This window comes from Mus caroli, unplaced genomic scaffold (assembly GCF_978045245.1).
Source record: "Mus caroli unplaced genomic scaffold, Mus_caroli_1 scaffold_2, whole genome shotgun sequence".
Lineage (NCBI taxonomy): Eukaryota > Metazoa > Chordata > Mammalia > Rodentia > Muridae > Mus > Mus caroli.
Window position 1 is genome coordinate 89030457 of NW_028227257.1, and position 15897 is coordinate 89046353.

Sequence of the window (15897 nt, forward strand, 5' to 3'; positions counted from 1 at the left end):
TGTAGACAAAGCTGGCCTCAAACTCAAAGATCAACCCTGCTTCCACTCTCCCTCTAGAGTGCTAGGATTAGAGGGAAAAAAATTTTAGTCAAGCTAAAGACACCTATTTTGTGTTTGTGGGATATCTGTGTAACTAAAGGCGTACATCATGTGCCAGAGTGTATGTAAGTGTGAAAGTCACAAGACAACTTTTTGTTTTTCTCCTTCTGCCCTTTTTTGAAGCAGCGTTTCCCTCATTTTCGCATTGCAAATTCCAACCTAGCTGGCCTGAGAGGTTCTGGGAGATTTACCTGTCTCCATCTCTCAGCTAACCAGAGGATGCTGGGATTACAAATGTGAGCCAAGCCACTTAACTGAGCCTTTTGCATAGATTTGGGTTTAGAACTTAGGTCATTAGGCTAGAGCAGCAAGTGTTTTTTCTTACTAAATTATCTCCTGGGGGTTTTTTTTGTTTTTGTTTTTGTTTTGTTTTGGTTTGGTTTTTTTTAAGACAGGGTCACTTAGGCCAGGCTGGCCTAGAATTGCTATGTAACTAAAGCTGGCCTTGAATTCCTGATTCTCTTGCCTCCTCATCCCTAGTACTGGCATTACAGGAGTGCACTGCCACACTTAGATAGAAAACACCTATTTCTAGCCAGGCAGTAGTAGCACATGCCTTTAATCCCAGGACTTGGGAGGCAGAAGCAGGAGGATTTCTGAGTTCGAGGACAGCCTGGTCTCCAGGATAGCCAGAGCTATACCGAGAAACCTTGTCTTGAAAAACAAAACAAAACAAAACAAAACAAAAAGACACCTATTTCTAATGACATAAAATAATGTTCTTAACAAGACATCAGTGTTTTTGTAAACTGCCAATGTTTTTCACATTCTAAGTAAGATATACTATAGTGTAAGTATAAGCAAACAGAATAAGTATAAATAATATAAGTATATAATATTAAATATATCAAATATACATTAAACATAAGTATAAATAGTATAAGTAAAGTATATTATAAATATTATAACTGCTGATTAAACAAGTTAATGACAATAATATTTAAGTTCTTACCTTGTGTTCACATTTCTGATCAACTGGTAATTTCAACCACTCACTGTCATCTCCCATTGTGCTTCTAGTTTTCTCTTGGAGTTAAAAGTAGTTCCTAGTCAGATAATAGTAGGTAATAGATACTCATTAATTCTAGTAACCAAATTGTCTCTTATGACAAAAATGACTTTTCTTTAGTTATTTCATCATGCATGTATAAATAAGAGTTAAAAAGTCCATTCTTGCCAGGCAGTGGTGGTGCACACCTTTAATCCCAGCACTTGGGAGGCAGAGGCAGGTGGATTTCAGAGTTCAAGGCCAGACTGGTCTACAGAGTGAGTTCCAGGACAGCCAGGCTACACAGAGAAACTCGGTCTCAAAAACAAACAAAGACACCAAAAAACCAAAAAGGTCCATTCTTTGATCAAATGCCTACTACTTAATTCCATCCCCTTTGTTTGTTTGTTTGTTTTGAGACAGGGTCTCACTATGGTTCTGGCTGTCCTCAAATTCACAGATTTGCCTGTCTTTGCTTCCTATGTGCTAAAATTAAAGGTGTGTGCCACAACTAGGTAATAGGATAACTTAATCAGAAAAAATGGGAGGTGGAGGCAGAAGGATCAATACTTCAACATCAGTCTCACCTACATTTAGTGACTTTGAGGGCAGCCTGGGTTACATAAGACACTGTCTCAAAAAGAACATTTTTTTTAAAAAGAGAAATATGATACATAACAAAGAACAAAACAAGGAAATGAGCTATGTGGCCCTTAAGAGAATATTGGAAACTAAAGTATCAACCTCCCCCTGCCATATCAACAGCTTTGGCACATTTCTATTTGGTTACTAGAAAACAAAACAAAACAAAGCTTCAGATATAATCAATAGCTCTAAAAAGCTATCTTTTTATAAAAGAAATCTTCACCCACAAAAGAAGTCTACATTAGCAAATAGAAGACTTTCTCTGCCCTATACCAGGACACTGGATTTTCTCACAGATGAGGCTAGAGCTCCATACTATGCACAGATGTCATCTATTCTTTAGGACAGTTTATCTGAACGAAACAGAAAGCCTTACCAGACTAGGCTGTTTTTCAAAAACTACTCAATAAAAGTCTTGAAAATATTCTCTAGGAGAAAGTAAATAACTTCATTATCTTCTTGAGTTCACTCCTTGTTCTTTTATTCCTCTTACTCCTCCTCTCCCTTAAGAAACAAGAAGAAGGCTGGGTGTGGTGGCGCACGCCTTTGATCCCAGCACTTGGGAGGCAGAGGCAGGCAGATTTCTGGGTTGAAGGCCAGCCTGGTCTACAAAGTGAGTTCCAGGACAGCCAGGGCTATACAAAGAAACCTGTCTTGAAAAATCAAAAACAAAAAACAAATTAAAAAAAAAGAAAAGAAAGAAAGAAACAAGAAGAAAAAGGCTACCCAGCTGCCTTTATAAAACTACTTATGTTGCATACTCTCAAGTGCCATCTGCTACTTTATAGTCTGGATTTTTAAAATTATTGTTGCTTTCTTGTATTAAAAAAAAAGGCCTGTTTCATAATAAACCAGGTACAAAAATAATGAGCACAAACACTTCTTTATATGTGTCTTCTTTCATAGCTGCTACAGAAGACGTAAAGGGGAATGCCACTAATTTTTTTCAATAATTTTAACTTAATTTTTAATTTTTTAATGTTTGCAGAGCCAGTTCTTTCCTGATACCTTTAGACTCAAACTCCAGGTTGTTGGGCATGTGGTGGGTGCCAAGAGTTTTACCCACTGTGTCAGCTTACCAGTTCTTACTGGTTTTTTTTTTTTTTCCTTTTCTTCTGTCTGCCTGTCTGTCTTTTTCTCTCTGAGACAGGGACTTGCTATGTGTAATTGCCCAAGAGTTTGAACTCATGATTTCTTCTGCTTTAGTCTCCTAAGTGTGTTCATTACAGGCATGAGTCACCGATTAAGATTCAAGTTCTAGAATTTCTAACTCATACAACAAAAATACACACGCATTGTGTGTATGAGTTATGAAGCATCACAGTAAAATTAACAAAACGGACAAACTGTATGCTGGAGAGATGATTCAGCAACTGAAATGTACTTGTTGCTCCTCCAAGAAGAGTTTTATTCCCAGCACCCACATGGTAGTTACAACTATGTTCCAGGGGATCTGACACTTTCTGATGCACAAGCTCACATAGGTAAAATAATATCTAACAACAACGACGACAACAAACCTGTTATGTTAGCTAGGCACAGTGGTATACTTCTGTATTCCGGCATTTGGGAAGCTGAGGCAAGACATGCCGATTTGAGCCCAACTAGTGAGTTAACCTTAGCTCTATGTCAAGACCCTCAAAAAAGTAAGCAAACACACAAAAAATCTGATGTGAACCTACCATGCAACCAACAAATTGCAATACTATTGGCATTTCCACCCTCTTCTTTTGCTCACAAAACAAACTCCTTAAACAATGTTTGAATCTGTCTTTTGTTTGTTTGAGACAGGATCTCTCTGTCCTGAAACTCACTATGTAGAGTACTTAAAGGAATGAACCACCATGCCCAGCTTACATCTATGTCATCATCAGAAGTTTCCTCTCTTTTGAGACATGGTCTCATAAATCATGTATCTCTGACTGGCCTGGAACTTGGATATAGAACAGGCAGGCCTTGAACTCACAGAGATCCTCATTCCTCTTTCCCAAGTGCTGGCATTAAAGGCATATACCACTATGCCCTGGCTCAATCATATTCTATGGTCATCTGAATAAAGGTTATCACATTGAGTGTAGTTTTACTATGAGTTGCTATTTCACTCACCATTTTGTTTATAAAATTTATATATGTTAGTTAAATTGTGATTCAAAGGTTAGGGGTATAGCTCAGTATTGGAGTGATTGGGCCCTATGTTCTTCATAGTATAGTTCAGAGTCATGTGCTTGTCTACAAACTGAACTCTCAGAAATAGACATGTCATTAAACATTTAGAAACTTGTGTAGCATCAATTATAACTTCTTTTACTGTAGTAATTTTACTTAACAAGGTTTAAGTATAAATTCAACAAGGAAAGATATAATGAGGCTGAAGTAATCAAGGTCAGATTTTGAATGGCCTTCTTAGCAAATGTTAAGCAATTTAGGTGTCAGCTCAAAAGTAACAGGAGACTTTGAAGGATTGTTAGAAAATTACATTTGCTATCAAATTTATGTTTCTTTTTCTCAGCCAGTGGTTTGTTTTTCAACTTATTTACTGATTACCAGACTGATGACTGATTAATACTAAAGATTAAACTCAGGGCCTCTATGTCAGTGCTTTACTAAGCTCCAGTCCCAGTCAAACTTGTATTTTTCTTTTTCTTTTTAAAATTTATTTATTAAATATCTGTAAGTACACTGTAGCTGTCTTCAGACACTCCAGAAGAGGGTGTCAGATCCGTTATGAATGGTTGCAAGCAACCATGCGGTTGCTTGGATTTGAACTCAGGACCTTCAGAAGAGCAGACGGTGAGCCATCTCACCAGCCCCCCAAACTTGTATTTTCCAAGAGGGTCTGAGATGGGACTTGGTGGGTAGAAAGCTTGCATAGTACACACAAAGTCTTGGAGTCTGTCCCTGCACTGTACAATCCCAGATGGTAAACCTGCGATTCAGAAGGTAGAGGCAGAAAGATCAGGTCATCATCAGGTACACACACAGTTGCAGGCCAGCCTAGGATGAATAAACTCCTGACTCAAAAACAAAAGTAATCAAAAACCATATAACACGTATGTAAATCCGTGCACAGAATGATTTGAAAAACAGAAAAGCAATCAGAAGGTCATGAAGAATTTAAATTAAAGATGATGCCTACGAGAAAAGTCATATTCTAAGTGCTCAAATATTCCTTTACTAAGTTCATGTTAAAAGACAGAGGGATTTTAGACAAGCTGAGTTAAGATGTAGGCAGCAGTTGGGAACTCAAGTCTGGAGCATCAAAGAGACATATGATATGTCAATAAACATATTGACAAAAGAATAGATAACAGCACTGAAGGAGAGTAGTGCACAGTGAGAAGACCAAGGATAGACTTTAGATTAAGTTAGCATGTAATAGAACAGGCAGAGATGAGCTGGAAAGATGGCTCAGAGGTTAAGAGCACTGACTGCTTTCCCGAAGGTCCTGAGTTCAAATCCCAGCAACCACATGGTGGCTCACAACCATCAGTAGTGAGATCTGATTAAAAAAAAAAAAAAAAAAAAAAAAAAAAAAAAAAAAAACAGGCAGAGAGCTTGGGTAGTATTATATGCTTATACTTCCAGGACTCAGAAGGGAGAAGCAGGGGAATAAGTTGAGGCTATAATACCATATCCTAACAAACAAAAAGAGTAACTCTACAGTTCCAACAACAACAAAAAGCTACAGTTCACCATGCACAGTGCCTGCCTAGCACACACACAACCTGCCAATAAACACTAGCTAGGGAAATAAAAAAAAATATATATATACTCATCCCAAAAGTAGTAATACATGAAATTTTAGTTTTAGTTTCTGAGAAAATTTTTATGATTTGCTATTTTATCTTGGACTCTACATTGTTTAAACAATGTTTTTTTCAAAGCCACTACAGACTTGGAGAAAGGCTAGGGATAAGTTAGTTAGCAACATATGTAGAAAAGTAGGAATAATAATATTCTACCATTATTGGGTGGATTGCATGAGTTAGTTTAGATAAAATCCTTGGAGGTAGATACTCAGAATCTATTAAGGGATCCAAGTGCTCAAAAAGCTAGTTATCACCTGACAGCAAACAGAAAGCATCTATTTCACTCTTAATTTTATTTGACATAAATTCATAATTTTATAGAACTCAAACATTCAAAATAAATTTAGTTTCTAAAAAATGTTTGTGATATATTGAATAAATCAAACCAAACATCCAGAAAATAAAGTATACTACACACAACACACAGACCCCTTAATAATCTCATAATCATTTTCTTTTAATCTTATTGGTACACTGACCAAGTAAAGAACTGAAACCAGTCTTACCTCCCCTTTTTTAGATAGTTTCACTAGGCAGCTCAGGTGAGCCTCCAAATTCATAATTTTCCTGACTCAGCTTCCCATTTACTGGGTTAACAAGTATGTCACCACACTTAGCTCTGTTACTTGTGTATTAAAGTGACTACTGGAAAGCCCTATTTTTGTCATCCTGTGCAAATATTAATTAACAATTATCATAAAGAAAGACCACATTCTGATGTCTATAATTCATTTTGGAAGTAGTGAAGAAACACAATAATATGGAATACATGTAGAACGAAACCTCAGTTTCACAAAAGGTCAAAGTTTAAGGAGGCTTGAATAATCTCTCCTTAGAAAAATAAAATATTTTCCAATAAATAGCACAAATTAAAACCAAATAAACATTCATAGCTAGAATGAATAAAAAAACTAAATGTGTATCAAAATGTGGTAAACTAATACAGTAAAATAATAGGAATACAAAGAAATAAAATATGAATAAATTTTTTATCACAGTTGAACCTTGACAATATTATGCTAAGTCAAAGGGCTCTATATGGTATGATTCCACTTTTATAAAATGTCCAAAACAGGTTTTTTAGAAAGAAAGATTAGTAAATAATAAATACCAAGGGCTTAAATATCTACATGTTGGAGCATAAAATCCTATCATAAAATGCAAACCCTAGTAATCTAGTATTCTTAACTCTTCAACCACCTAAAAAGTAGGGCACAGAGAGACTATTGATAAATAATGTTACAACTAAGCTTAGAAATTTTCCCCTACTTTACATCTACAACTCTTCCCCAACTATCCAAATGCTAAAAAAATGTGGTATGCTTTTATTTTAAATTTCTATATTCTGATAGTCTACAATAACCAGAGAGCTAATAAGCGTTTAGTTTTGCCTTTTACTTGAAAAGAATCATTGGCAGTTCAACTCTTCTATGGCAAAGCCCCAAGTTCTTGACCTACAAAGCTCTTCACTATCACAATACAAGAGCTCTGAATTCCATTACCATTCCTGGACTCGCGCTTTGGCTAAGAAAACGCTACTGCAGAATCATAGTATGAGCCTGAGAAGCTTGAAGAAAGATTTTGCCCACTCAGAGCACAATCCCTAACTTTTATTCCAGCTATCTGGAAGGTTAAGACAAGAGGATGACTCAATTCTAAAGGTTTGAGAGCCAGCCTGGGTAACATATCATTATCGCCAATATCACAAACAGACAAACAAAATACAATAAACCAGACCAGTAAGATGGTTCCGTTTGTAAAAGCACTTGCTGTCAAGCCTGATGACCTGAGCGCAATCCCTGGGATCCACATGATGCAGAAAGAGAAAGAAAACTCCTTTAAGTTGTCCTCTGGCATCTACATACAGGCTGGGACATGCTCATCATGACTACAACCCCAAATAAGTAAATGTTCTAAAAGTTTAAACCTTTTAAATGATTGCTGGCATGCAATGATGCTCATTTGAGAAAAAAAAAATCATAAAACAAAAAAATGAACTTATGTGCTTAGAGATCCTTATTTAAAACACATCTAGGAAGGGCACATGGACTAAAAAAAGGATAAAAAGTTATGTAACTGTCATAAAATATTTAAGATTACTATTACTTGTCCAAGGCCAAAAAGAATCTCATCTCTATGTGGAGGAAGCAAAAACGATCAACACTTTCGTTCTAACAAATACCTTCACTGCCTCCAGATATCCCACTAATGAGAATAAGAACAAAAGTTAATCATCTTGCTTAAGTATTTTGCATTATTGGAGGGAGTAATCTGAAAGGCTTCTCTAGCAATTTATCTCACCAAACTTTGGTTGCTTTCCTTGTTCTGGGATCATGACCTCCCAAACATTCCCTCAGAAACTAAGACAGATAAAGTGATGTATCATTTACATTGTGCCATTTTATCAGCAGGAAAGAAGGTTAGCTGAACTCTCTCTAATAGATGATCATTGTCAATGTCTCCAAAATGGGTACTGTATACCAACACAGGTCTCTGGGGAGATGGAAAGCTAAACCCGCTGTGAATTAGGTCAACTTTGGGAGTTACTGTTCAACACTACCAAGGTGACTGAAAATCTAGAGCTTACTCATGCCGGAGGCTAGCCAGGTCTCTAAATCCCAAACTAAGAACTCAGCTTGCATCCCCATCCTGTCCCACCTGGTTAAACTCTGGTAAAATCAATCCTCTCTTCACCTCAAGCATGAACTAGGCTGCAGAACCACTCAAATACAACACATCCAAACACCCTAGGGCCCTGTCACCACCCACAATTAGAGCTGATGCCCCGGCTTTAGCACACTGCAGAGGGCATTGTTTTCACTCCTTCCTGGACTTATACTCTGAAAGGCCGGTTAAGTCCCATGTACTGTCCTCTAAGACTTCCGGACCAGAATGGGATGTTTGCCCCCTTTTTGTAGTCTGACACTTACGCTACCCTAGCAGGATGAGGTCCGCCCTAATGTCCGTGCAGGATCAGCAGAATACCCAGTAGCAGGCGGGAGGCGGCGGCATTGGCAAGTCAGCTGCTGGGAACCGCCTCCTACGGGGGCGGGGACAGGAGCACCACTGTCAAGAGTGCCCGCCCCACCCTCAATGCTCCTCTGCACGCACACAGAACGCTTAAAGGGGCCACAGCAACCTTTACCCAGAGGTCTGCAGGCCCAGGATGTGCTGCCTCTAGCTCAAAGGTTTTTCAAAGTAGGAGGTAAATAATGGAACAACTTGGAAGTGGATCTCTGGTTTGATAGTAATAAAGGTAATATCACAAAAATAAAGATGACTAGTTTGCAATACCACAATTCTAAAGTTTTCGAAGGTTGTAAAAAAATTACTGCAGATAATAGTCAAACCATCAGAGTAAATTATGGAAGCTGCTTTTTTCCCATTAACTTCTCTTAGAAGTAGCAATTTTCAAACTGCAACATAAAGACACAGAAATTCTAGCAGCTTTCAATGCTTCCCCTTGTCTTTTCACAGACTTCCTTCACAGCAAAAGAAACAGGTAATATCAGATAGGTAGGATGGTAACAGGAAGAAAAACAAACAAACAAACAAAAAAACCAAAAACCAATCCCCCTCTTGTGAATAAAAGATGGACTTTCAAAAATTCACCAATAATTTACAAGTCTATGTAAGCAAAGGGATATTGTATACAAATACAATTGGTATATACAACTATGTAATTTAAAGGGAAGTTCTTGAAAAATTTGTAAGGAAACTGCATTAATATCTCAGGGAATAAGCAGTATTTTTTCTTGGTCCATCATCAGGTAAGGGTATTTACTGAACAAGCCTTAGCAACCTTACTTCAATCTCTAGAATCCACACGGAGATGCAAGGAGAGAACTCTACAAAGTTCTCTGACCTCCATACAACTAAAATTAAAAACAAAACAAAACAAAAACCCAAAAACTCAAGGAGCAAATATATGGTCTCTGAGATCTTTAAAGATTATCACTGAGTATCATTTTTTTCACTGAATTCTGTCTCTCCAACTTGTTCATCAAGTCTGACTCCCTGGGTTCTATACCCAAGAATACTAAAACTGCTTTTCTTTCTTTTTTAAAAATTACTTGTGCGTAAGCCGGGCGGGGTGGCGCACGCCTTTAATCCCAGTGGTACAGTGGGAGAAAGAGAGAGGGAGGAAGAGAAAAAATATTCCACAACTTCTTCCTGACATTAACTACCTTTAACACTTCAGAAGTCATCTTATCTTTGGGACTTTAGTATTCTCATGTACAGAACTATATATAAGTTTATATTGACAAGTTTCCCACATTTAAAGTATTATGAAATGGTACTTCTCCAGTTACCCAATAAACAAGGTGTTTTCAATGTCAAGTTTCTCAGTAATAAAATAACTGTAGCATTGACAAATATTATAGTCCTATTTTCTACCCCTGGATTAAAACATTATGAAGGAACAGTGGTTTGTCTTATTTTAGTATTACAGAAATAGTAATTATCCAAAAACTTGCTGAAACTCCAACTTTAGAGGCATCTGACTCTTCTGGCCTTACGGTCAGGTGTTTCCACCACCACACAATTAAATTAAAAAAAGTTATTTTAATTAGTAACAAAAAACTAAGAATAAATATAATCAAGATGTCAAGGTTCTATACTCTTTCATAACACAATAAAGTGTTTAACAAGATAAAAAGGTGCCAGGAAGTGGTGGCACATACCTTCAGACCCAGTAGTCAGGAGGCAGAGGCAGGCAGATCTCTGAGTGCCAGGCCAGCCTGGTCTACAAAGCAAGTTTCAAGACAGCCAGAGCTATACAGAAAAACTCTGACTAAAACAAAACAAAACATAAAGATACAGGTTATTATGGTTCATTTGCAATCATATCTATAACAAAACTGTAATGTTTTGAATGTACCTCTAGACCAAGGCCTATAACAAGAACAAATACTGTTGCCAAATTAGAAAAACAATGTTTTCTGGCAATTAAAAGGTATTATCAGGGACTGGACAACAGTGAGGCTAACAGGATAGGGAGGGGGGAGGGGGTGGGACCAATCTCAGTGAAAAGCAAATTACAAAGAGGACATCTAAGTTTCCTCTGAATGTCAAAAGGAATGTCTTTTTATCTGTATAAACTGCATGTCTATCTTAATGTAAACATAGATGGAGAGATACAAAGACAATTATATATACCTACATGCCATGGAGGACATTAACATATACTATCTAATTCTTTCAGTTGAGAGGGCATACCAATACAGGGCATACGCCATAGTGGAAAGTATACTGTGTATCTGCATCTTGATTTCTAAGTACCCACTAAAAGGAACTAGAGCTCAAGAAAGAACAGTCTAATTCTAATTCTGGAGCTGAATTAGGGAAACATAAAGGAGGAGCCCAGTACATCTTGTAGTGCCAGAAAATAAGTCAGCGCTTAAAACAAAAACAAACAAAACAAAACAAAAAACCCAAGGGGCTAAGAGACAGCTCAGCGAATGTGCTTGCTGAGCAAGCATGAGGACCTTAGCCTAATCCCCAGCATCTATATAAAAGCAAGACAGGACAGAGTAGATTCTGGGGGTTCACTGGTCAGTTTAGCCAAAAGGGCAAAAGTTAGGTTCAGCAAGACAGACTGACTCAAAAAAATAAGATAGATCAAAGGAGAAGGTTCCGTGGGTAAAAGCAATTGTTACATATTCCTGATGACCTGAAGTAGGGTCCTAGGGACTCACATAAAAAGTTCAATGTGGTAGCATGCACCTGTAATCTCAGTTTTCCTACAATGAGATGGGAGGTGGAGATAGAATGGTCTAGAAGCTCATTAGCTGTGCCAGCTAGCCTGCAGTACCATGGCAATGAAGTAGAAACAGAGACCCTGCCAAAAAACAAAACAAAACAGAAGCAAAAAACAAAAAAACCCCACCAAAGTAGAAGGTAAGGACTACCAAAATTTGTCCTCTAACCTCCATGTGATATACACACACCACAAAGAATTTAAAAAAAAAAAAAAAAAAAAAAAAAGGACTGATGGCACAGACTTATAAACCCAGCTCCTAGTGAAACAGAGGCTAGAGAATCACAAATTCAAGAGTTTTTTTGTTTTGTTTTGGTTTTTTTTTTTTTTTTTTTTTTTGGTTTTTCAAGACAGGGTTTCTCTGTGTAGCCCTGGTTGTCCTGGAACTCACTTTGTAGACCAGGCTAGCCTCGAACTCAGAAACTCGCCTGCCTCTGCCTCCCAAGTGCTGGGATTAAAGGCATGTGCCACCAAGGTTTTTGTTTGTTTGTTTTGTTTTTAAAAGAAAACTGAGATACTGCTCAGTGGCATAGCACTTGTCTAATATGTGTAAAGCCTAGGAATAATTCCCAGTGCCTCAGGAAAATAATAAATGAAACAAGAGTAATAAATTTTCCTTACAGAATTCCAAATAAAATAATATATGGATACTTCTTCCTCCAGGAAACACACCTAAACCCTTCACCTACTTTCAGGATGGTCTAGATTTGAAGACATGTCTAACCCATGACCAAAGGACTTCATGCAGCTGAAAACTTACTTAAAACACCATAAAATTATTTTTTTAATTATTTATTATATGTAAGTACACTGTAGTTGTCTTCAGACACACCAGAAGAGGGCCTCAGATCTAATTACAGATGGTTGTAAGCCACCATTTGGTTGCTGGGATTTGAACTCGGGACCTTTGGAAGAGCAGCCAGTGCTCTTAACCGCTGAGCCATCTCACCAGCCCCATAAAATTATTTTTGAGAAAAAAAAATTTCCAAGCAGGTGTTATTTCATGTGTGTATTACTTGATTTTGAGTCTTCACTATGAACTTTATAGATTACAATACCATCACAAAAAGCTGGATGCATCTGGCAGTTAGCAACTCACTTCTAAAAGAAAAGATATAGAAAAGGAGAAACAGTAATTTTATCCTTTAACCTGGCTAATACTGCCAGTGATGCTGAAGACAAACCAGGGGGTAATCTAACTCTCTAGGGATTTGAGGAAGTGTAAAGTATTCTTAAAGCACTGTTTAAAAAGTCACATTAATGCTAGGCTTGAGAGTACACGCCTTTAATACCAGCACTTGGGAGACAGAGGCAGGCTGATCTGTGTTCGAGGCCAGCCTGGTCTACAGAACAAATTCCAGGGCAGCCAAGGCTACATAGAAAAACCCTGTCTTCAAAACAAAACAAAAATCACATTAACAGGGCCAGTGAGACAGTTCAATATGTAAAATCAGCTGCCACCAAGCATGATGGTCCAAGTTCAATCCCTGGAACTCACATGTTGAAGGAGAATCCCAACTCTAATAAGTTGTCCTATGGCCCTCCACACATGTACAATGGCAATATATATGTGCTTGTGCTCGCCTGCTCAAGAATTCTCTCTCTCTCTCACTCACACACACACACAATAAAACTATCACTCTCAAAATGTCAATGTCACGATAAAACATTTTTAAAGATAGGAGCACTATATTCCTACTAGAATGGTTCGAAAATTAAAAAAATAAAGAAACTTGCTAAAACTAAGTGCAGTCGAGAATGAAGCAACAGGAAACCTCATTCATTGCTGATGAGACTGCAAAGCAGTACAGTCACTTTGGAAGACAGTTTGACAGTTTCCTACAAAAACTAAACATAAGCTGGGTGTGCTGGTACACTCCTTTAATCCCAGCACTCAGGAGGCAGAGGCAGGCAAATTTCTGAGTTTGAGGCCAGCCTGGTCTACATAGTGAGTTCCAGGACAGCCAGTGCTATACAGAGAAACCCTGTTTCGAAAAACCAAAAAAAAAAAACAAAAAACAAAAAACCCTAAACATAGTTTACCATATGATCCAACAAATTTATTTACACAAATGAAGTAAAAACTAGGTCCATATAAAGTTCTCCTGGCCCAGTATGATGTTGAACACCTTGGCACTTCAGAGGTAGAGGCAGGAGCACCAAGAGTTGAAGGTCAGTTTCAGCTACACAGTAAGTTCAGTGCCAGCCTAGACTACATCAGACTTTGTTTCAAAAAATGAACAAAAACTCTCTATGAACCTAATCTTTCAAGAAGTCAGTCTGAGCACAGTACATAGTATAGAATGACTCTAGTTACGTATGACATTCTGGGAGAGGAAAACTACAAGGACAGTAAAAAGATGAATGGTTGTCAGTATGAAAAAAGAAAAAAATAAGTGAAATGCCGAGAAATTTTAAGGCAGTAAAACTACTCTTTATTTTTTGTTTTTAATCCGGACTCAAGTGCCCACGTACCACAGCACAAGAGAACACAGGCCCATGAAGACAGCAGTCCAGGGTTCTACCAGCCCTACTGTTCTCACTTAAGTGAAGGCTTTATGAGGGCCTAGGCACTTCCACACAAGCAACACAAACATAAACCTAAGAATTCTCTAGTTTTCTTAGTGGAAGACTTCTGAGCTTATCTGTTGAGATATTTTTCATCCAAAGATAACAAACACTGACACATAGTTACACTTTGTCTTTGTTTAGCTTCATCACATACAGAAGACTTTGTCAGTTTAGACTACTTTTGTTCAAGACTTTTCTACCATTTACTTTAGTTGCTTAAAAAAAAAAAAAGGTAAAAACAAACACACAAACCAAAAAAGTCAACTATTTAGTGTATGTGTTTGTGTGTGTACAAGTACACCACTTCAGCATCCATGTGGAGATTGATTCTCCTTCAATAGGAGTTGGTTCTTCTTCCACCATGTGGGTCCAGGAGAGAGAACTTAGGTCCTAAGTGGGCACACAGTTCAGGCTATCTTCAAACTTCCTAACAGCCAAGAATAACCTTGAGCTCCTGTTCTTCCTGCCTCTAACATCTAAGTACTGGCAGGTGAGCTCTATCATGCGCACTGACCAACCTACTTTGTTCCAGGCATTGTGTAACATACTAATATAACCTCACAGAGAAAAAACATGTACACTCTGCTTTCATTTCTGTGAGGAATTCTGACACAAAAAAAACCCAATCAAATAATACGTGAAACAGAGAGAAATGAGGTAAAAGGCACCAAGATAGCTATTCTAATTGGGACCATAGAAAACAATGAAGTAAATGTGTAGTAAGCCTGTTAACATAGGTTTGAGATAAAGGCAAAGTGGGTTGGGACATTCTAGGCAGAAAACAGGAAAAGTGAAGGCCAAAAGGAAGAAACTTAATGTTTTAAAAGTTTATTAAGTAGTCAGGATAAGTGCACTGCTAACAACCTAAGTAGGGCTGGAGAGATGGTTCAGTTGAGAGCACTTGCTGTTCTTGCATAGGACCCTGGTTCTGTTCACAGCACCCACGTGGTAGCTTACAACCACCTGCAAGTCCAAAGTCCAGTTCCAGGGGACCTAACACTATCATCTAGATAACTTCTGTGGACACCAGACACCATGTGGTACACATACATATATGCAAGCAAACACACATATAAAATAAATATAAAAATTAAAAAAAAAAGACCAAAACCTAAGCAACATCTTTGAACTCAAGATGTAAGAGCATGAGAATCATTCAAAACTTCATACCTCTCTAACACTAACCACCAAGAAACAATCACAATTAGATTAACATCTCAATTTTAAAGCTGGCAGGGTGGTACACATTTGTAATGCCCAGCATAGAGATGTCAAAGGCAGGAGGACCCCAAGTTCAAGGCCAGCCTAATCTACGTAGGGAATTCTAGGCCAGCCAGGGCTATACAGCAAGATTCCTCTATCTCAAAGCTATACACAACTGCCAATTTTAAGCTTCTCCCTGTCTTACCACACTCACAGCTGCCCATAAAGTAAACACTGCTGTATTTTCAACTGGCTCCCTAAAATAATACCATGCCTGTTATCCATATTTCTTATCTCTGGTAGATACATCAAGGAAGGGGAGTATGCATGTTCTAAATCTGTTCTTGAATTTTTTTAAAACAGCCATTACTTTATATATGATGACCCTAAGAGCATAGACCCTGGCATTTAAATTCAGGTTCTGTAAGTCATATGACTCTGAGCAAGTTGCATAATCTGTCTCAGAACTCAAGCTGCCGAGTTCTGCTGCTTGCTGGGGCTGGAACATGGCCTCCCTTATTCTATTACCAGCTTTCTATTTTCTAAGTACCTCACTGCCTAAGTGTGGCTGTCCTGAAACTTGCTCTGTAGATTGACCTTGAGATCTGTATGGCTCCATTTCTTGAACGCTGGGATTAAAAACAAGTATCACCCCACCTGGACTCAAGCTTTCCTTCACCTAGTACTTGTTCCAGGCTGGCCTTGAATTGCTTGGCTTTGTCTCCTAGAATTAAAGGTGTGTACTACCATGCCTGCACCTATCTTTCCCCAAAATCCCACTCCCTTAATCTGTTCTCCCCTAGAACATAGGATTCAGCTCC

At 38.0% G+C, this 15897-nt stretch overlaps 1 protein-coding gene across 4 annotated transcripts in view; it reads right to left on the bottom strand.

Moving 5' to 3' along the window:
• Ckap5 (cytoskeleton associated protein 5) overlaps positions 1-15897 on the bottom strand; it is a 92860-nt gene that overhangs the window by 73256 nt on the left and 3707 nt on the right. For 3 of the 4 annotated variants that reach the window (XM_021156963.3, XM_085834647.1, XM_085834649.1), the window contains exon 2: positions 1052-1145. In XM_021156963.3, the coding sequence (XP_021012622.1) occupies positions 1052-1108 (57 nt within the window). In that variant the 5' untranslated portion in view covers positions 1109-1145. Of the gene's footprint in view, positions 1-1051; positions 1146-8471; positions 8562-15897 lie in introns of those variants that run through there. The other variant, XM_085834648.1, reaches the window with a different exon arrangement.